The sequence below is a fragment of the Dendropsophus ebraccatus genome, chromosome 15 (assembly GCF_027789765.1).
Source record: "Dendropsophus ebraccatus isolate aDenEbr1 chromosome 15, aDenEbr1.pat, whole genome shotgun sequence".
Classification (NCBI taxonomy): Eukaryota; Metazoa; Chordata; class Amphibia; order Anura; family Hylidae; genus Dendropsophus; species Dendropsophus ebraccatus.
In genome coordinates this window covers 18,388,788-18,408,645 of record NC_091468.1, presented here as the reverse complement: position 1 = coordinate 18,408,645, position 19,858 = coordinate 18,388,788, and the positions used below count along the sequence as shown (strand labels likewise).

General features: G+C 43.8%; 1 protein-coding gene across 1 annotated transcript in view; it reads left to right on the top strand.

The window, feature by feature from the left end:
• Positions 1–19,858, top strand: part of LRPPRC (leucine rich pentatricopeptide repeat containing) — a 124,507-nt gene that overhangs the window by 61,904 nt on the left and 42,745 nt on the right. Inside the window, exons 23-25 of the mRNA XM_069954370.1 lie at positions 3,658–3,865; positions 11,960–12,084; positions 16,676–16,782. Of these exons, the coding sequence (XP_069810471.1) occupies positions 3,658–3,865; positions 11,960–12,084; positions 16,676–16,782 (440 nt within the window). The remainder of the gene's footprint in view (positions 1–3,657; positions 3,866–11,959; positions 12,085–16,675; positions 16,783–19,858) is intronic.

Genomic DNA, 19,858 nt, shown 5'->3' with positions numbered 1-19,858 from the left:
TTACTGTATAAATCACAGCTATCTTTCCCAGACCTTTCACACATATAAATGCTTAGACAGGTGGAGCTTAGCTGCAGTTCTCTACCCAGAACCCTTTTTTTTTTTCCTTCAAGCATATTTTTATTCAAAGGGGTATTCCAGGGAAAATTGATAAATTGGTAATGGAAAGGGTTAACGAAGGTTAACCCTTTCCTAATATACTTACCTGTCCTTTATTGCCCCCCCACGGAGATCTCCGGTCCGGCCACGTGATCTTCCAGCTTGCGACTCGTGGATCCTCTTCTTCTTCCGGTTCGGTGACGTCACCATACCCGGCCGGCGTGTGGCTCTGTCTTATTAGCGGCAGAGCACTGAACCCTGACTGGCTTGGTAGCGTGTAGCCAATCAGGGTTTAGTGTTCTGCGTCTCCACCACACACCAGTTACATCTGCAGGGCCGGCGTCAGCACGTCATTGTGAGGGGTCCCTGCGGGGTGCCATCCGACATCACTCTGCAGGACACCCCCCCCGCCAACCCCCCCCCCCCCCCCCCCCCCCCCCCCGTGTCAGCGATGCCGACCTGAGTCCCGGGAGGGGAAGGGATACGGCGGACGGCATCGTTGACACCCGGGGGAGGTCCTGCAGTGTGATGTCGGATGTCACACAACAGCACCCTGCAGGGACCCCTCACAGTGACCTGCTGTACAGTTAGCTGATTCCCCCCGGCCCCCCTCCCTGAGTAATCATTGTGATTCCCCCCGGCCCCCCTCCCTGTGTAATCATTGTGATCCCCCCGGCCCCCCTCCCTGTGTAATCAGTCAGATACACAGATCACTCACCCCCGGTGTAATCATGCTGCAGCGACGCTGGACCCGATTTCGGCGCCTTTTGCAAACAGCTATCCCCAGCTGACAGGCGCTGTGTGTGAGGCAGGAGAGAGTGATCTGTGTATCTGACTGATTACACAGGGAGGGGGGCCGGGGGGATCACAATGATTACTCAGGGAGGGGGGCCGAGGGGATCACAATGATTACTCAGGGAGGGGGGCCGGGGGGATCACAATGATTACTCAGGGAGGGGGCCGGGGGGAATCAGCTAACTGTACAGCAGGTCACTGTGAGGGTCCCTGCAGGGTGCTGTTGTGTGACATCCGACATCACTCTGCAGGACCTCCCCCCCCCCTCCCCCGGGTGTCAACGATGCCGTCCGCCGTATCCCTTCCCCTCCCGGGACTCAGGTCGGCATCGCTGACACGGGGGGTGGGGGGGGGGGTGTCCTGCAGAGTGATGTCGGATGGCACCCCGCAGGGACCCCTCACAATGACGTGCTGACGCCGGCCCTGCAGATGTAACTGGTGTGTGGTGGAGACGCAGAACACTAAACCCTGATTGGCTACACGCTACCAAGCCAGTCAGGGTTCAGTGCACTGCCGCTAATAAGACACGCCACACGCCGGCCGGGTATGGTGACGTCACCGAACCGGAAGAAGAGGATCCACGAGTGGCAAGCTGGAAGATCACGTGGCCGGACCGGAGATCTCCTTGGGGGGGCAATAAAGGACAGGTAAGTATATTAGGAAAGGGTTAACCTTGGTTAACCCTTTCCATTACCAATTTATCAATTTTCCCTGGAATACCCCTTTAAGTTTTGAACACATTACATAGTAACTCTTACATCAAGAGGAGTATAACAACCATGCGGTCATCAAGCAGTAATGCGTATTTTAACCTAACAGCCCTCCCCTCCCCCGCTCACAGCACCAGGGCTGCCCAGGCCCCATTAAGGTCTAAGGTCTATGAAATTGTACTCCCGTCTTGTCCCAGAGCTGTTGTCAGGCAAACAAAGTCGTTCTAAGGTGTCAGCAATATCTGCCTCTAGGTACCACTTAGTGTTTCTAAATGGGTCTACCACTGCAGAACCCTCTTTTAGGCAAAAACTATCACTTTGCGTTTGCTACTTAAGTAGGAGAGCGAAAAAAGCCTCTGCCAAACTTCTCTGGCTGCGACTTCTCTCTCCAAAAACAAAAGTATTAGGCAATTCAAATTGAGACCGGAGGTTCCCATACACGTTAGAGGTCTTTTGTAATGTTAACTAAGGGTCCTATTACACAGGACGATTATCATGTGAAAAATCGTTATATCGTTCAAATGTAAACTATAATCGTTCCGAGTAATTGCAGGCAACGATTAAAAAATCATTCGTATGTCGTTGATTTAGATCTGAACCTAAAATTATCGTTAATCGTTCACTCAAGTTCCGCATTTGTTCACTAATCGTTCAGTGTAATTGCACATTGTTCATTGTTTTGCTGGGATCAGAAGGAATAAACGGTCATAGTAACTTTCGCAATGACTGTAGTAACGGAACGAACGACCATCGTTCTGTGTTATATGGTGAACGATTTCAGGTAAATGATAAACAATCTCGTTTGTGATCGTTAATCGTTAAAAATCGCTCCATGTAATAGGACACTAGGCTTAATATATTGTTGCAAAATTGCATCAAATGATTGGTATTGTGGTGGCGATGCAATTTGACACAACACAGCCCAAAGTCTAACTCTTTACATATTTGGGGTTGTAACCATGCGAGTCGTGTTGATCCACAATCTGCTTGTGACTCCTTTGTGATTTGGTAATTTATTTTTTATTGATTTTTATTTTAATTTATTTTTATTCAATTTTGCCACAAAATCGCAACTGTAATAATACGACTGTGCCACTTAGATGCTGCGTAACACGTGTTGTCGTACCAGGTCCGTTGCATTTCTTTAGCATGTGAGGTTGCTACCCTTAAGTTTAGACAGAAAAGAACAAAATGTTGGCGCGAGTGCACCCGAATAGGCGCTTACCCTTCCCTCCTTCGCCAGTATTTGAATGCTCAATAAAAGGGATGGCAGCTATATGCTTATTCTACACCCCTCTTAACCTTCCCGGTTTCATGAGTGCTTTGACGTTAGATCAAACCAAGAAAAAAAAAACCCACAAAAACTATGACCTAGAGAGGAAGAAACGCGGCTGTTTGTGCTGCGTCCACCCCCTCGCATCTCTAATGTAAATTGGTCAAAACATTTGCTTGTGCGATAATTAAGAAACAAGGCGACGTAAATCCCCTTTACTTATCCCACACACCAAAATGTTTATTTCTGCCTCCGTAATGAGGCTTAATGAGCCTAATGTTTTAACATGCGGTCTGCTGGAAAGCTTTCATTGGCTCGGCTTGTCTAATTAGTATCGACACAGCAAACAGACCCTATCGGTATCAGGCCATTAGTCTGGCTGTATATACACTGTAAATACATCTTTATTATCTGGCCTCCTGACAAGCCATCTGCTGGAGAAACAATGCCGCGATTTAGCAGATGTTGGCATTGAACGATAAAAGCATCCATTTAGTAAGATCGTGCCGCTATAGGGCAGACAGTACAGGGTTACACGGTGAAAGTGGGCACGCAGCTCCTATCTGTAATTTGTAGTCACAGTTGCGGGGAAATGATAAAACCATGCTATTGTGGATTTATAATTGTAGTCTCGTTTAGAAATGCAAGCAGTAATTAACTCGGAATCGGCATTATACACCAGAATTTACATTCCTGCTGGGTTGGAAATGCTGTTTTAATAACAGTTTGTTTTCGCTCCATGAAATTACCTAAGGGTCCTTTTGTGTCGCTCTATTGTAGATGCCATTAACATTCTGAAGGAGATGCAGGAGAAAGATGTTCCTATGGACGAGTCCACCACCGATTACTACTTCCACATCCTCAACAACCTGGCCTTGAAAGGGGACGTCCAGACCGTGAACCTCATCCACGAGTACAGCGTGATGATGGGGCTGATCAACCCTAATGGCAGGATGTGCTCCCCGTTGGTGATGGTGCATTTGAGAAAGTAAGTAGTGGTCTTTCGAGGGGTTCCTGTGACCTACTGAGGCCAGCTTGTTCTTTTTTTCTTTGAAAAAAAAAATTATCTTGGTTATTAAGGGCCCGTTCACACTATGGGATCGGCGCCGGCACAGACAGTGCTGAATCCTGCCTTCTATCCTTTTGAATGGGAGGGCTCGCGTGCCTCCGCCCTTCGCGTCTCAAGTCCTTGACCCCTCCCATTCAAAAAGATAGAAGGTAGGATTCGGTGCCGAGACCACACGGATTTTGGGTGCCGATTCCAGAGTGTAAACAGGTCCTAAGAGGATAACATTTTTGCTGGGTGTTTCTTTATAAGGGCCAGTGCTCACAGTGCTATGCAAAGAGGCGGAAATTCCAAGCAGAGTCCGTGCCGTGGATTTCACTTGAAATTCTTCCTGCCCCATTGCCTCAAAGAGTTGACATGTCAATTTTTTGAGCAGAGGCGCATAAGAAATCCCATTGAAGCAATGGGGCAGGCAGAATTTCAAGCGGAACCCACGGTGCGGACTCCGCTTGGAATTTCCAGCTCTCTTGTTCTGTGTGCATGTGCCCTAAATCAAAAGTAGGGGAAATGTCTCATATCCTTACTTGTAGCTTTAGTAATTATATTTTTGGGTCGTTGACCCTATGCAGAGGTCCGATAGGAGAGTGAACCAATACATGATGTCACAGTTGAAATTTAAGTCTCCTGGCTATGAACTAGTGACGTAAAGTGTCCAGGAGGCGGGCTCTTTTTCTTACTTGTCCTGAACTCCTCTCAGCTATAACTGACAGCTCTGATTGGACATTACAACTGTCATTCATAGCTTAGAGAGAGAGAGAAAGACAGGGGGCGCTTCCTCATTTGATAAAAGATGACCAGGTAAGTGGTAGCAGGGTTTTACAGGGATCCACTCACCTGGATAGGTTGTGCAAAATTTAGGCACAACTCTATATGCAGCATAAATGGGTGTACTCCGCAGCTGTACTGGGGGACGTCACCACCGACGGTGGGAGAAGCAAATGCAGATGTGTAATCAGCCGATTACAGGACCAAGAGTCGAATCCACACCAGGTAAAATAAGCGCAGGAGTATTCAGATTTGCACACAGCGGTGCAACCAGGGATCATTCAGAAGTAGATGGCATAGTAAACATATACTCTTTACTGCAGCGCGTTTCGGCCCTATATTGTCTAACATGGGCCTTTATCAAGCTTGTCATAGCTTAGAGGTCGCTCCTGATCTAGCATTGGCGGCCAGGAGATAAAACTATGTCTTTCTACGCCATGCGGGCTGCATGAATGAGACGCCAGGTCCTGCTCCGCTTCTCTCCCTGACTCCTGTATACCTGTTAGCCGTTTAAATCCTCAAAATTCCATTTAAAGTGGTTTTCTTATATCAGCTACTATAGTTATACTTACAGGACTCATCAAGTTATTCATCAAGTAATATTTTTAGTTACCGAACACTGCTCTGCTGTAAAACCAGTGGTCTGGCTGGTATATACAGTACACGGGAAGAACTACAGTGGGGGAAGGGAGATATACATTATGGGTAGCCTTCATACAGAGGGGCCAGTTATACAGTATGGGAAACTACAGAGGGGGACGGAGCCTAACAGTGCGACATACAGTATTGCGGCTGGCGACCGTATAGAGTGATAATGGCATCTGTGTTTCTCCAAAAATAAAACCTACCACAAAGATAAGCCCTAACTTTTTTTTTTTTTTTTTTCCGGAGAAAAAAATAATCGGAGACCCTGTCTTCTTTTTGGAGAAACATGGTAGACACGAAAAACTAATGTAGCAGAAAATATACCAGTAGCCATCATGGGTTAGATCTGTAAAAACAGGCAAGTGTAGGGATCTGAGCGACCGTGACAATGCCATATTGTGATGGTGAGGTCAGAGCATCTCCAGAACCTCAGGTCTTGTGAGTTGTTCTCTGTACATAGTGGTTGGAACCTGCTAAATGTGGTCTAAGGAGTATTAACGGAGACCAGGAACAGTCATGGGTGCTCAGGGTACATAGATACAGATTGGTCCATGAAGGCTGACCTACCATGTCTAAAGTGCTGTAGCACAGATTGCCGAAAAATATTTCCTGCTGACCGTGATAGGAAGGTGTTAGATCACACAGGACATCACAGCTTGATGTGTAGCTACTGGTTCTGATCCTTGTCCACGGCCAAAAAGCATCTACAACGGGCATAAGAGCATCAGAGCCGGACCATGAAGCATGGAAGGAGGAGGCCTGTCTGAAGAATCATGTGGACGGCCCTGTGTGTGTTGGCACCAGGATGCACTATGGAAAGAAGACAAGTTGGCAGGGGCAGTGTGATGGGCATTGCTGGAATCTGTGTGTCCTGGCATCATGTAAATGGTACTGTGACATGTACCCCCTACCTTACCATTGTACACACCAAGCCGTCCCCCCCCCTTAGGATCCCCCCTAATGGCAGCGGTTAGCAGGATAATTCCCAGGGACCACACTACTGACATGGAATGTGGAACATGACAAAGAGATCAAGGTGGTGGCGGCCTCCAGATTCCCCAGATCGATCATCTGTTGGATGTGCTGTAGAAACCATTCCCATCCATGGAGACTTCACAGGACTTAAAGGAGAACTCCAGCCACAACTAAAAAAACTAGCTAGCTAGACTGGTGCTAGCAGTCTTACCCCCAGTTCTGTGGATAGGGGGTTAAGTGTTAATGGTGGCACACCCACTTTAATTACCTTGATGCCAGAGGGCACCTTTACAGGTCTTGTGGAGTCTACACCTAAGTGTGTCAGAACTGTTGTGGTGCCGTGAGGATGACTATATAGTTTTAATGCGACGGCTGATGGGTGTGTATACATACATATCTGTTTTTCTGTGTACACTACTCATAGCATTGCGTTGAATTGCATGCCTATGATAGTCACTGCTCCCGCCTCACCTACACTGTCAGGACGTAAGTAAATACGGCCGTCCTGCCACACTATCAAAGGCAACTCTATTGTTACAATTAAGTATTTAGAACTGGAGACGGAGGACAAAGGCGCCCGTACTCGCTCACCCCAACGGGATAAGACAGCGATAAGATGGTTCCTCGTCAAGGATCGCTGAGTCGTAATTAAGTTACATTCACGGCTATTGGTTTTTGAAGGATGATTGGTAAATGACTGGCTTGATGCGCTTTGTACGGATAGTGTTCGATAGGGTGGATTTTTTTTTTTAAATTTTTTTAAAGAATTTTTCTCTCTTTCTCCTCTGTCAGAAAATCCTGTTGAGCCTGATAATGTAAATGTGGCATTTTTAATGCCGAACAAAAGAGCAAGGAAATGAGCTATCTTGTCTAATCATTCAGTTGTTTAACACAGACTCCCGGTGTAGACTTAATTGGCTGGAAAGCACTTGACATGTGAAGTTAGAGCTGCTCGAAATGCGTGTTTGAGTAAATTCTAAAATAAGTGACAGCTAAATTGTACCTAGGGAAATTACAAAGCCTTCAACACACTTAATTTTTTTTTTTTTTTTTAAGGCGAGGATTAGTTGTGGTGAGGATTTCATCACTAGTCTCCTTGAAGATTCCTAATTGTTGAAAGGGATGTAAGGACGGCCACTCTGCGTTAACCTCCTCCTGCCTGGAGGCGATGGTTACCTGTTCCAAAAGAACTATCCACGTTTTTTTTTACAATGGCCCTGATGCTGATTTTTTTTTTTTTTTTTTTTTAGGATTTTACATTTTATTTTTTTTTTATAAATTTTTTTTTTACAGTTTTAATATTGCAGTCCTCCCTTGTAATTCCTGTATTTCTCCTCCTCCTGGATATCTATATATTTTTTCAGGTTTGAGAGCTTTTCAATCAGCAAAGCCCTTAGGTAAATTGCCACTTAGCTTTAAGCTTTGTGCGTAATACCGCAGCACTTCACCGTAATATCAATCAATATTATGCATTTGCCACTTTACACCCCCCCCCCTCCATTAAAGTTATACAGTGCATGTTCATGTATACACGTACATTGTGATTGGAAAACAACTCGGACACGTGGAAGTGTAAGTCTGTGCATGCACGTATGTACAAGGATGAGTTAAAGGGGTTCTCCTTATCTTTTGGCTAGAATGGAGAGCTGTTCTAGAGAGTGTCTTTCCTATCTAGCCATGGACTTATTTACACCTCTGTTTTTCTGCTGATGGGTCCCCCTTTAAAGGTGTACGCCGGTAAAAAATTTTCATTTAACTTTTCAGTTTTAACTGCCAGTTCCCTCTGTTGGAGGGGAGAATCTTAAAAGCTTTAACAAGTGATCAAATTAATATTTAAACAGTATAGATATACGAGACATTCCTGGTTTAAAGGGTTCCCCACTGCTAAATACTTTGTTAGGAGGTCCCTTAAAGGGGTACTCTGGCGAAAATCTTTTTTCTTTCAAATCAATTGGTTTCAGAAAGTTATATAGATTTGTAATTTACTTCTATTTAAAAACCTCCAGTCTTCCACTACTTATCAGCTGCTGTATGTCCTGCAGGAAGGGGTGTATTCTTTTCAGTCTGACAGTGTTTTCTGTTGCCACCTCTGTCTGTAAGAAGGAATTGTCCAGAGCAGCAGCAAATCCCTATAGAAAACCTCTCCTGCTTTGGACAGTTCCTGACATGGACAGAGGTGGCAGCAGAGAGCAGTGTGTTTGCTTTGCTTTAAAGGGATTGTCCAGGATTAGAAATCCCTGTTTTCCAGAAACAGCCCCACCCCTGTCCTCAGGTGGTGTGTTGAATTATAGCCTCCTATGTCTCTTTTAACTTCAATAGTACTGAGCTGTAATACCACACATTGATACCAACAAAGGACAAGATTGGTGATGTTTTTTTGTTATCCTTTATGTCCACTTTAAGGCCCTGATTAATGTACTGTTTAAAGGAGAAGACCACCAAAAATGATAATTTTCCCGCAGGGAGGGACATAAAAAGCTCTACTTACCTCATCTGCCTGTGCCTCTGCAGCACCGCTTTACCGCTCCAGGTGTCCCGCTGGACTCCTGTATCTGTCACCTCCGTTCAGCCAGTCTGTGACTTGGGTGGGACAACACTGCAGTCACTGATTGGCTGAGCGGGCAATCTATCAGATGGGTTGGGCATTTGGCCCGAGTTGTTACATCTTCAGAATTTGGGGGCGGAGGTCAATAAGTTCGAGCAGGAGTCTGGGAGCCTGTGACACAGCGCTGCAGAGGCACAGGGTCGGGTAAGTAGAACTTTTTTATTATGTTCCACCTTGCCCCTGCCTGATGGAAAATTCATTTTCGCCAGACTCTTTTAAAACTGGATACAATCCAGATGCCTATTTAGTACAAAAAGCATTATCCATCAGGATCCAGTTCCTCTCAAAGGCAATAAAATATCTTTATTCTAAAACAAAGCCGAGACTTCCTGTTGTATCTGTGGTGATAAGAGGACGCTGCTGTAAAGTGAGCTGTACAGCATTGCGGCGACATGTAACACCATTTTCTTCAGTCTCTCCGATTTGGTTTAGTGTCGGGTTTGTATGAATTATTCCGGACTACAATAAGAATGTAAAATGTCTCCTGCTTTGGCTTTGAAACCAATTTTTTTTATTATTACATCTAAGAGCTCTTTTTTCCTCCCTTCCCATTTTCCCTAGTGTCTTTCTTTTAATTTCCTTTCCATCACTGTTATGTACGCGGAGAATATCTTTTCACATCGCGCATTCTGAGACTGAAGTCAATTAGCTTGTCCATTTGACTGGCACCATAATCGTTCATTAATTAATCGTTTTGACCTAAAACAGTTCTATTCATGCTGTGGGAATTGGGTATAGTCAGTACTTACTATAGGATAATTGTTTTGCCATCATTTTGAAAAGCTGAATTTTCTCGCTGAATGAAATGGCAATCATAGACTTGCCTTCCCCCCCCCCGTATTTATAGATCTATCTATCTCACGTTCTGCGCTGTCGATCTTACTTCTCAATAGACAGTCCTGTTCGCCATTGTTCAAAGCCGCTCCGAACTTTAGTGGCCGCGTCGGTCCGGGCTTACACTAAAAAAAAAAAAAAAAAACTAGATAAAATGGTCAAATCTGACCACGTAAAATTGGTCAACGCAGCGTCGCTTCTCTAAAGCAATACTCTCCGAGCGCCTCTATCTGTACGGCAGTGTCACTTTGCAGCCTAGAAATGAACCTGTAATTTAGTTTTCACCCCAAATGACAAAAAACAGTAAACGTCTCGGCGGGGCGCCGGCCGTCGCTCTTGGAAGCAGGGGCTGCTATAAAGGGAAATTGCACGGGAGGCCGTCAGGTAGGGCTCATTTACAACCTTTTGTCGGTGTTAGTGCAGTCATATGAACGTTTCAATTGCACATATGTTTTATCCTTCAGCGTAACCCTTGTGTCTGGTTGTGATATAGTAATTCAGTTGCGTGGCAACACATACTGCTCGCAACGGGCAGAAAGGCAGCTCGATGGCAAGGTGTAAAAATGCAACAATTTTAGAGGGAAGTAATATGTGATGGACTAAGGGGACTATTACATGAAGCGATTATCGACCATACTTGGCTGATTACCGGCCATACTTAGCCGAGTACTGTCCGATAATGGTTTTGTGTAATAGCCGGCTAATCGTTGGCTTTCTCCATGAACCAAAATCCTGATAATGATGGCAACAGTCTGCTGGCCATCACTACGTGCCGTAGGAGCGGCGGTGGCAGCAGACCCCCGGTATCTACCCAGTCGATTTAAGAGTCGCTTGGGCTGCCCCCCACTTTACCCCGCTCGCTGTCAGTGTGTGTAATAGTATCGTGGCAATGAGGTGCAAGCGAGCACTGACAATGACAGATTGGAGCTCACTTGCTCCATCTAATACGGCTCTTAGACTACAACACGTATGGTAACTAGTGTCTTGTCTTGTAAGGCCCTACTGGTTTAGGTTTCTTTCACATAAGCCAAATGCCACTAGTGTTACCAGGTATGTTTTGCTTGAAAATCCTTCATGTGAACGTGCTCTTAGGGTTCTGCCCTACACAATACGGTTTGCTTATTTCCTGAATGGTACAGAGCCATAATCCGCCACAAGAATAGGTTATGAGGTCTTTTTGTGCATCTGTAACGTGGCGCCATAGGCAGGCATTGTTACTACTACTTCGGAAAAGGGAGAGTTCCTTTCTTCCATCGAAACCTCTTTGAGAAGACCACCTAAAATTGCTTTGAATAGTGGTTTTCTATATAGCGGCCAAAATAATGGCATGGTGCATGGTGGTCTGAATCTTTAACACAAAATCTGGTCAGGATAAAGGGGGTGGTCTTCTGGAGAGGTTTCACTGTACAATTACTAGGGGGCTTGTGGTAGACCCTATTTCTACCACTTCTAGGACTAGATAGGCATGGGAGATCCTGCCGCTGCTTAAGGGCAAGACTATACTCTGACAGAACAGTGAGTAGGAGAGGGGGCAGCCTTGTGGCTACTAAAGATGACCCATAACCTGGCCATACTCGTTATATTAAATTTGGCCAAACACACACAGCAGCTGATCATCAAAAGTGTATGGTGGGCTCCCTTCTGTTCCCCCAATAACTAATATTGGGGAAGAACAGGATCAGGCATTTGGCTTTTAACATGCATAATTCTTAGTTCTTAGAGAAATCGGCCACCACCACTGGTCCGTTAGCTGCCTCCTTACCCTGTTGCATGTATGTGTAGGATTCAGGAGAGGAAGTATTTGGCCAACATCTATCTGAAAGTTATAATCAGATTTGCAATGTCTGAAGAGCATGGACTACTGGATCCTGAATGGATCCATACTTTTGAAACAGAACATAGATTTTTCCCTAGGAAAAGTTATCCATCTGGTACAATTGTCTGAGATCCTGAACCCCAAAGAGTAGACCTGTTGCAGTTTTGCTTATAAAGTATTTTGCAGTGAATACCTGATACCTCTGTTGACAGGACGGAATATTACAGATGCCTCTGAATGCTTTGATGTAAAGGTTTAAGTCAGACCCAGCGGCTGTTACTTCCGCCATTGACAACCAGGCCTACTAACCTGCCGAGAAGCAAAGGTTTATGTACTTTTATGTTTAATCTTAATTTTTCTTGCTTTTGTGCTGTAGGAACGATCTGCCCGCCTCCCTGAATGCTATGACCGAATGCATTGAAAAGTACAAGTGCGCCCCTCTGTTACATGACTTGCTAAGCATGCTGGTGGAGAAAGGAGAGACAGATTTGCTTAAAAAAGGTAAGCGTGAAAGGTAATTTCTGGGTAATATTTCAATTGGAATGTTTAATCAGCCACAAATTTCCCATTTAGGCAAATGCATATGTTAAACCAGACTGACAGGTACTAATACCGGAGCAAGGCAGAATAGTTTGGATTAAAACCCAGTATGTTTCCATGTAGGTGTATCTGATTGTGGACAAATCTTTGCGTTATTGCCCACCTTACAATACGTTTTCCACATTTGTAATGCTATGTTGTTTTATATGTAAAATTCTATGCTGACGAATGTTTCGGCCACCTTTTCTTGTGGATGGGAGCTCTAAAATCCCTTGTGTAACCAAATTACATATTTGTAGAAGCCACCAGCTGTCACTAGGTAAAGCCTTGAAGCTAAGAGCATACAGATTGTAAACCAAAACCAGTAAGGACTCTGTATGCAGTAAACTTTCAGTTTCCCTCTAGTTGTAGCAGTGGGTTGGTAGTGGTGGTGTATTTATGTCCGCCTATGCAGAGGATATAGAGCTCGCTGTCCCTAGATTGCCCGGGCAGCCCATAGCATAGCAGACCGCCGCTCCTATTCCTCGGAGTGACGGCAGCATATCGCTGCTATATGAGTTGTTTGTTTTTAAACATGTTGAAAAACAAACGACTGCAACGATCAGCCGACATTGTTGCCTTCTATTCCACGGGACGATTATCGTCTGTAATGGTCGATATCGTCTGAATGCAGGCAATAATGGTTCCGTGGAATTGGGTCTTAAGAGCCCTATTACATGGGGTAGTTATCGGCCAATAATTGCCCTGTGTAATAGGTTCAATGAAAGTCTGAATGACCCAATACTCTTTTTGGCTGATCTCATGTTTTTAACCTACAAAAAAAAAATTCCTTGTTGCATAAGACTCTTTATAAATAATTAAGGCTATATAATAATAATAATAAGGTATAAATAAAGTTTATAGGGCGCACTGATAATCAAACACCCTGACACACTGATGGTTAAGGTGGATCTTTTTTATTCAAAGATGGCAGCCAGTTTATATATCCAGTTGGCTTGTATTTTTCTACTAAGCCTCGTGTCAGCATTTCATTGGCCGAGATATGAGAACAGCACCCATAAACAGTGCCAGCACCGATAAATTAGTTCTTTTTTTCCATAGTCGTGATGGTACATTTGCTTTAAAGCGAATGTACCATCAGATATTTTGCTTTGGGTTTTTATATTAGTGGATCAGCTCAGCACCGGTGCAGGGATGCCGATAGCACAGTTTCCACGCATGGTGCCGGTCTATTCCCGAGCACTGGCACATGTGCGCCAGCCCCCATTGTGAATAGGCTAGTAGTCGGGGTAAGTCGATTGATAAGCAAACTCTGTAGTCCTGACCCACCAGAAAATCATTAAATAGAGGATATGCTGCCAATGGCTACGTGTTTTTCAGGACTCCCTAGGGCGGCATCCAACTTCTTTAGCCGCCAAGAGTCAAATGCCAACCACTCTGGTTCCAAGAACGTTGCTAAACCCAAACAGTTTGGCAAGTCTGCTCAACACTACCCAGCAATCATTTGGGCGACCTGGTCTCACAACTGATCCAACCCTGTAAAGGCTTTGCAGACGAGCACTGATCACAGAGATCAACGCTCATTTATATCTAATAGGAGCCCAACCATTATATGTCATTGTTTGCCAATTGTGGTACTGCATGATGTCCAGGTTATATCCACTTCTCTAAACATGCATTACCGTGTTTGCTATTAAACTCCTTGAGTTCTTTCTAATATTTCACCCTCAATTTGTATGCTTGATATATTGTATCCCCTCTCAGAATCGGCTGAGCGTTGCATTGGCCCCCCCCCCCCCCTTCCTCTTTTTGTACAATATAAGTAGTTATTCCTAGACACTGCCTGGAGCCCAAGTGTAATTTGCATTGTATTGGCTAACAATGCCTAATTCATGTCATCTCATTGCTGCTTGGACATATCTAATCTGTGGGCTCTGAAGCCATTTTTTTAAAGAAATGTTTATACGAGCAGCCAAAGATAAAAGGCTTTTTGTAGCACTTAGAACATTTCGCTAACCTAAGCATTTAATTACAAGCCTTCCCATTGAGAAGCCTTTTTTTTTTATCCAAAGAGTCCACAGTCAGTCCAGACATTTCAACAAAGCCTAATGAATGACAGGTATTATGCTCACAATATTATCCCGGTGCCCTCCCATGTTTTCATGGATAATGAATTAAAACATCAGCGACCATACTTCATTCTAACTCCCGGACCCTTTAGACGAACATTCTCCGCGGCTTTTGTGGATAATAGTCGTACATTTTGTAATTGATCTGTAATTGAGAATCACCTTTTCATTGGGAACATTTACTGCTGCGGGCACAGCGATTTTCTCATTCCTCCCTATGACTACATGAATAGACTTTTTTTTTTTTTTTTTTACCCTTTTAAAAACTTTATATGTGATTAGGGAGGGGAAAAAAAGGTGAGCACTTGAGTTTTTCCTCTTTTATTTTATTTTTTTTCTTAACCAAATCATTCACTTATTCTACAAGTGAAAGCAAAGCCGTCCGGCTAATACTGATAATCGAGACTGACTGACTGACTGGGAGATTGTGCCGGTAGACAGATGTCATGAAGTCTCAAGGTGCAGTCCGCTTTTGGATAAAACACCCGAGAACGTTGGTTTTAAATTTGACTAAAACTGACAATTGCAAAATGATCGTTTGTTGGATAAAAAAAATATATATATATTGAAGTTTTTTTTTTAAAGAAAAAAGAACCGATTTTGATAAACACCATATCGTACCATATCCTTTAGTGGATGTAGTAGAAATAACAGAGCCTCAAGTGTAATAGCACATAGCAGCAGTCTGCTGCCGTCGTTTTTATTCCACGGATTGACGGCAGCAGATCGTTGCTATATTAGTCGTTTGTCTTTCAACATCTTGAAAGACAAACGACTGCAACAATCGTTCATGTTGGCCGATCGTTGCCTTCTATTACACAAGGCGATTATCATCCGAATAAGTCCGATAATGGTTTCATGTAGTAGGGCCCTAAGGAGCCATGTCTCCCTCCTTGCATCAGACCCCTACAGACACTGTTAGTGCACGAATACAAGACTCTGTAAGGAGAGAGACCTGGCTACTTGGGTATAACTAGGAGGAGATGTACGGGCAGGCAGGATGGTACGCTGGAGCACATGCACCAATGGGGCTAATTCACTTATTGGCTTTTGGTTTTACAACTCAAAACCGGCACCACAGAGGAAAATAAGAAGACCTGCTCCAGAAAGGTCAGCTCTGCCGCTACAGGTCCATAACAGCAGCCTTGTATGCACAAACCTGCTGGTGGTTTCCCTTTTTATTTGCAGACAGTGGATGGATGAATGATCTTTTTTGGAAAGAATGTTCTCAGAGTCCTGCATGGCAATGGCATAGAGGGGAGTGATGTTGCAGTCCCAGTCATTTGAGAACTTTCTTATGCATACCCTAGAAAGATGTCAAAAGTTTTGAACGCTAAGGGTGTGGCTTCTGGGAGGCCTATGATCACTAAAACGAGTAAGGGTCTTATTACACGGGAAGATTATCGTGCCACAAATCGTTATATTGTTCTAATTTAAATGATGATCGTTCTGTGTAATTGCAGGAAACGATCGAAAAATCGTTCCTATGTCGATCGTTGATTTGGATCTGAACCTAAAATCATTGTTAATCGTTCGCTGTAATTCCACGTTCATTCACTCAAGTTCCGCATTTCTTCACTAATCATTCAGTGTAATTGCACATTGTTCATGGTTTTGCTGGGATCAGAAGGAGTAAACAATCGTAGTAACGATCGCAGTAACGTTTGTGACTAACGATTATTGTTCTGTGTAATATGGTGAATGTTTATCGTTAATCCGAAACCGATCTCGTTTGCGGTCGTTAAAAAACACTCCGTGTATTAGGACCCTAAGGTGAAGTTTGGTTTGACACTGCTCTCCCATTGAGAAGAATTCTATAGGCAGTCAATTGCTTAGGGTTCTATTACACTGAGCGATTTTTAACAATAAACGATCGCAAACGAGATTGTTTATCGTTAACCTGAAATCGTTCACCATATTACACAGAACGATGGTCGTTAGTTACGATCGTTACTATGATCGTTATTGCAATCGTTACTATGATCGTTTATTCCTTCTGATCCCAGAAAAACCAATGAACAATGTGCAATTACACTGAACGATTAGTAAAAAAACGCAGAACTTGAGCGAAAGAACGTGGAATTACAACGAACAATTAACGATAATTTTAGGTTCAGATCTAAATAAACGATCAACGACATATGAACGATTTTTCGATCGTTGCCTGCAATTACTCAGAACGGTTATTGTTTAAGTTTGAGCGATTTAACAATTTTTCGCACGATAATTGTCCCCTGTAATAGGGCCCTTATACAGCACTGAGAGAAGCCCATAGCTTAGGACTTCTTCCCATTCGTTCTAGCGATCAGTGTGGGGTCTCTGCACCCAGACCCCCAACCACTCAAAACCTTTGATGTGTGATGAAATTATGTGATGAAAAAACAGCAACCACCCATAACTATAAAACCTTTTTTCTCCAACAGCTGTGGACCGCTTAAGCAACTTCATGGGTGAGCAGTCGATGCTCCACGAACTTTTCTTCGCCTTCATCAGAGCAGGGAAATACAGCGAGGCCGAGAAAATCGTAGAGGTGAGAGTCACGAGTGCCCTCCTCTAATCACAATGTCTGTGCTTAATTGGAAGACATTTACTACTGTAACCTTTCATTACACGACCTCCTCTTCCTATTAATAGAATAGAATAACTTTAATAACGCAAAGGCAATAGAAAAAGGGGGACGGGCTTGGTCGGTCGGCGACACCGGTACGTCTTCATCAGTGTAATTATAGATGGGAAGCGCGGTCTCATCTGCGACTGGAATCTGTCTCTTTGGCTCAACACGGTCAGATGGAGGGGGGAGGCAAAACGCCAATATTTGCATTATAAATCTGGAATTGTGGAACAATTAAATTACTGCAGCATTCCTGGGTGTAAAGTTGTCTAATCCTCCGAGCTCAGGAATTCTTTGTTGTACTTTTAAAGCTCCGGAATTTAATTTGCGTCCGTCCTTGCTAAGATTTAGCCGTTGCGCTTGTCTTGGAGTTAATCAGCCAAGTGCTGTCGGCTAACGTTTGGCATTTTCATTTACCGGGATTTTTTTTTTTTTTTTTTTTTTTTTTCTTCTCCTGTTTGTCTTTTATTTCATTGTCCCCTCCCGCTGTGGTAAGCAGCTTATAGGAAGGGGTAGGTGACAAATTTGGTCTGCTAGGGCTTAGTATATTTTATCTGGGAGTTGATTGAAATTTCCTTCCTGAAACTGATAAGTCAAAAGAGAAGCCGGAGAGAGCGCGCCCAGAGAGTAATTATGTTCCGCGAAACTTTTTTTTTTTTTCCTCTTTCCCCCTTTCCCTTTTTGCTCTCCTGGGTTATTCTTTCTAAGGGGGAAATTGTGTATTATTGGCACAATACGAGGATTTGTCATTCTTTTTATTTTATTTTTTTTTTCTCCTGATCTTCCCTAGGCATTTAGAGGAAGGGGACGTTTAATTACAGGACAATGGAGGATTTCTTTTATTACAGACTTCTGATAATTGGTTTAATATGATTTGTAAATTATGAGCCATTCTGTTGCCTGTGCTAGAAGCTTAGGGAGAGGGGACATATAGAGAGGCCATCAAAGTTAGGAATCCACCAAATACTTGTAAGCTGCCACACTCAGGAGATAGAAGTTGACCATGTTTTTTTTAAATTATGGGTGAAAATATGATCAATCAGATTAGATTGAGATAGAGATATATATCTAATTTATTTATTTATTTTTCTTAATAGGACGGGGGCAAGGTTTTTTTTTTTTTTTTTTTTTTTAACAGGTTCTCCAGAAAAATTTACCTTTTTCCTATTCACAGAATGGGGAAAAAGTAGGAGATCGAAGACGGTTCGATCTCTGTACCCCCCACCAATCTGTTTCGGCCAGCAAGCTCTGTTATGAATAGACGGCACGCAACCCGCGGCTCTATTCATTACTATGGAGTACGCCGGAAGAGCGCTGTACTCTGCTTTTTCCTTCGGCCCTATATGCTGCCCTATTTAAGGGTAACATAAATTAGTGACTGAGAAGCTGAACAGAATGATGTATCACTTACATTGTTCTGTGCAGCTGATTCTGAGATATCTTCCTGTATAACGTGGACAATAAGTAGTCGTCTCCATTATGTGCATGAGCTTAGTAGTCCTGGATATTCATGAGCACCAGAAAACTCACCAGCTGCTGATTGGCAGTTATCTATCCATGCTGTGTATAGGCAGTCAACTGTCAATCAGCAGCTGGAGGGTGGGGGGAGGGGTGTGGCAAGAATCTTATTCTCCTGCATAATAGGAGAACGGCTGAACAGAATGATGTAAGTAATACACCGATCTGTTCAGCATTTGTGTCACTGGTTTATGTTCCTCTCATTTAAAGCGGCGTAAACCTAGTGACAGATGCCCACTCTAGACTGTTTTCAGACATCACACCAGGCCTCCGAAATAGACCCCAAGCCAAATTGTTCTTTGTTTTCCATACTGACTGACGCTTTCCAGATGACAAGCGCCGATTTCTTTGTTTACAGTGCCTTTACATTTCGCACCTAAAAGGTGACCATATGTAGTTAACCAGCAATTTTGTTGGAATCAGATGACCATCTAATGGGTATTCAGTGTTTGTCCACCATTGGTCATGTATCTGGGGGAAAAAATAATTGAACCCGAACGTTCGCTATTTGATTAGCTGGGGCTGCTGAACTTGGATAAAGCTCTAAGGTTGTCTGGAAAACATGGATACAGCCAATGACTATATCCATGATTTCCACATAACCTTAGGGCTTTATCCAAGTTCAGCAGCCACCGCCAATCAAATGCCGAAAGTTCGGGTTCGGATGGACTCGAGCATGCTCCAGGTTCGCTCATCTCTAGTCAGCTTGCCAAACTAGAAGCAGAACGCATGCACCGTCAGGCAAATTGAGAGAAATGATATGAGGAATATCTAACAGGTGAGCACCTTGGCTAGGCCCAAACACAGCCTCCGACTCCTTCATAAGAGGGTAACAGAGCCAGCTGATCCTTTGCATGACTATCCGGTTTTCCATCCATCAGTCACTTTACAGGGTTAGTCGATGGATTTTGCAACTGAGAATCCTCTATCGGAGATGTGGATATTCCATAATGGGGATACCCATTGGGATATTCCACTTTACATCTTTATTCACATGCCTAGTGCTGGGATCTGTAGTACTATTGTAAGAGATTTATTAGGGTACAAACCCACACACCGTATACACAGCAGATACGCAACAAATACGCAGCAAATACGCAGCAGATTTGTTGGTACAGATTTGATGCTGTGTTCAGTTATTTAGATATAATCTGCTGCGTTTTTGCTGCGTATTTGCTGCATGTTTGCTGCGTATTTGCTGCGTATCGCAGCAGTAAATACGCTGCTTATACGGTGTGTGGGTTTATACCCTTAAAGTGTTTTTTTTGTTGGTATCAAAGTAGGAGTTTCAATCTTGGTTTCCTAGAGTAAAATTCCAGTGTTTGGCGTCCTGAGATTATGCCTCTGCTTTCCCTACAATGCTATTTGTATGGGTTCTGGATTCGGCAGGGAGTTGCATATGATGATATAAGTGGGAGAGAGGATGAATTGCTGGTGTTACCACTGGCAGGTGATTGACTGACTGCACCCGGCGTTC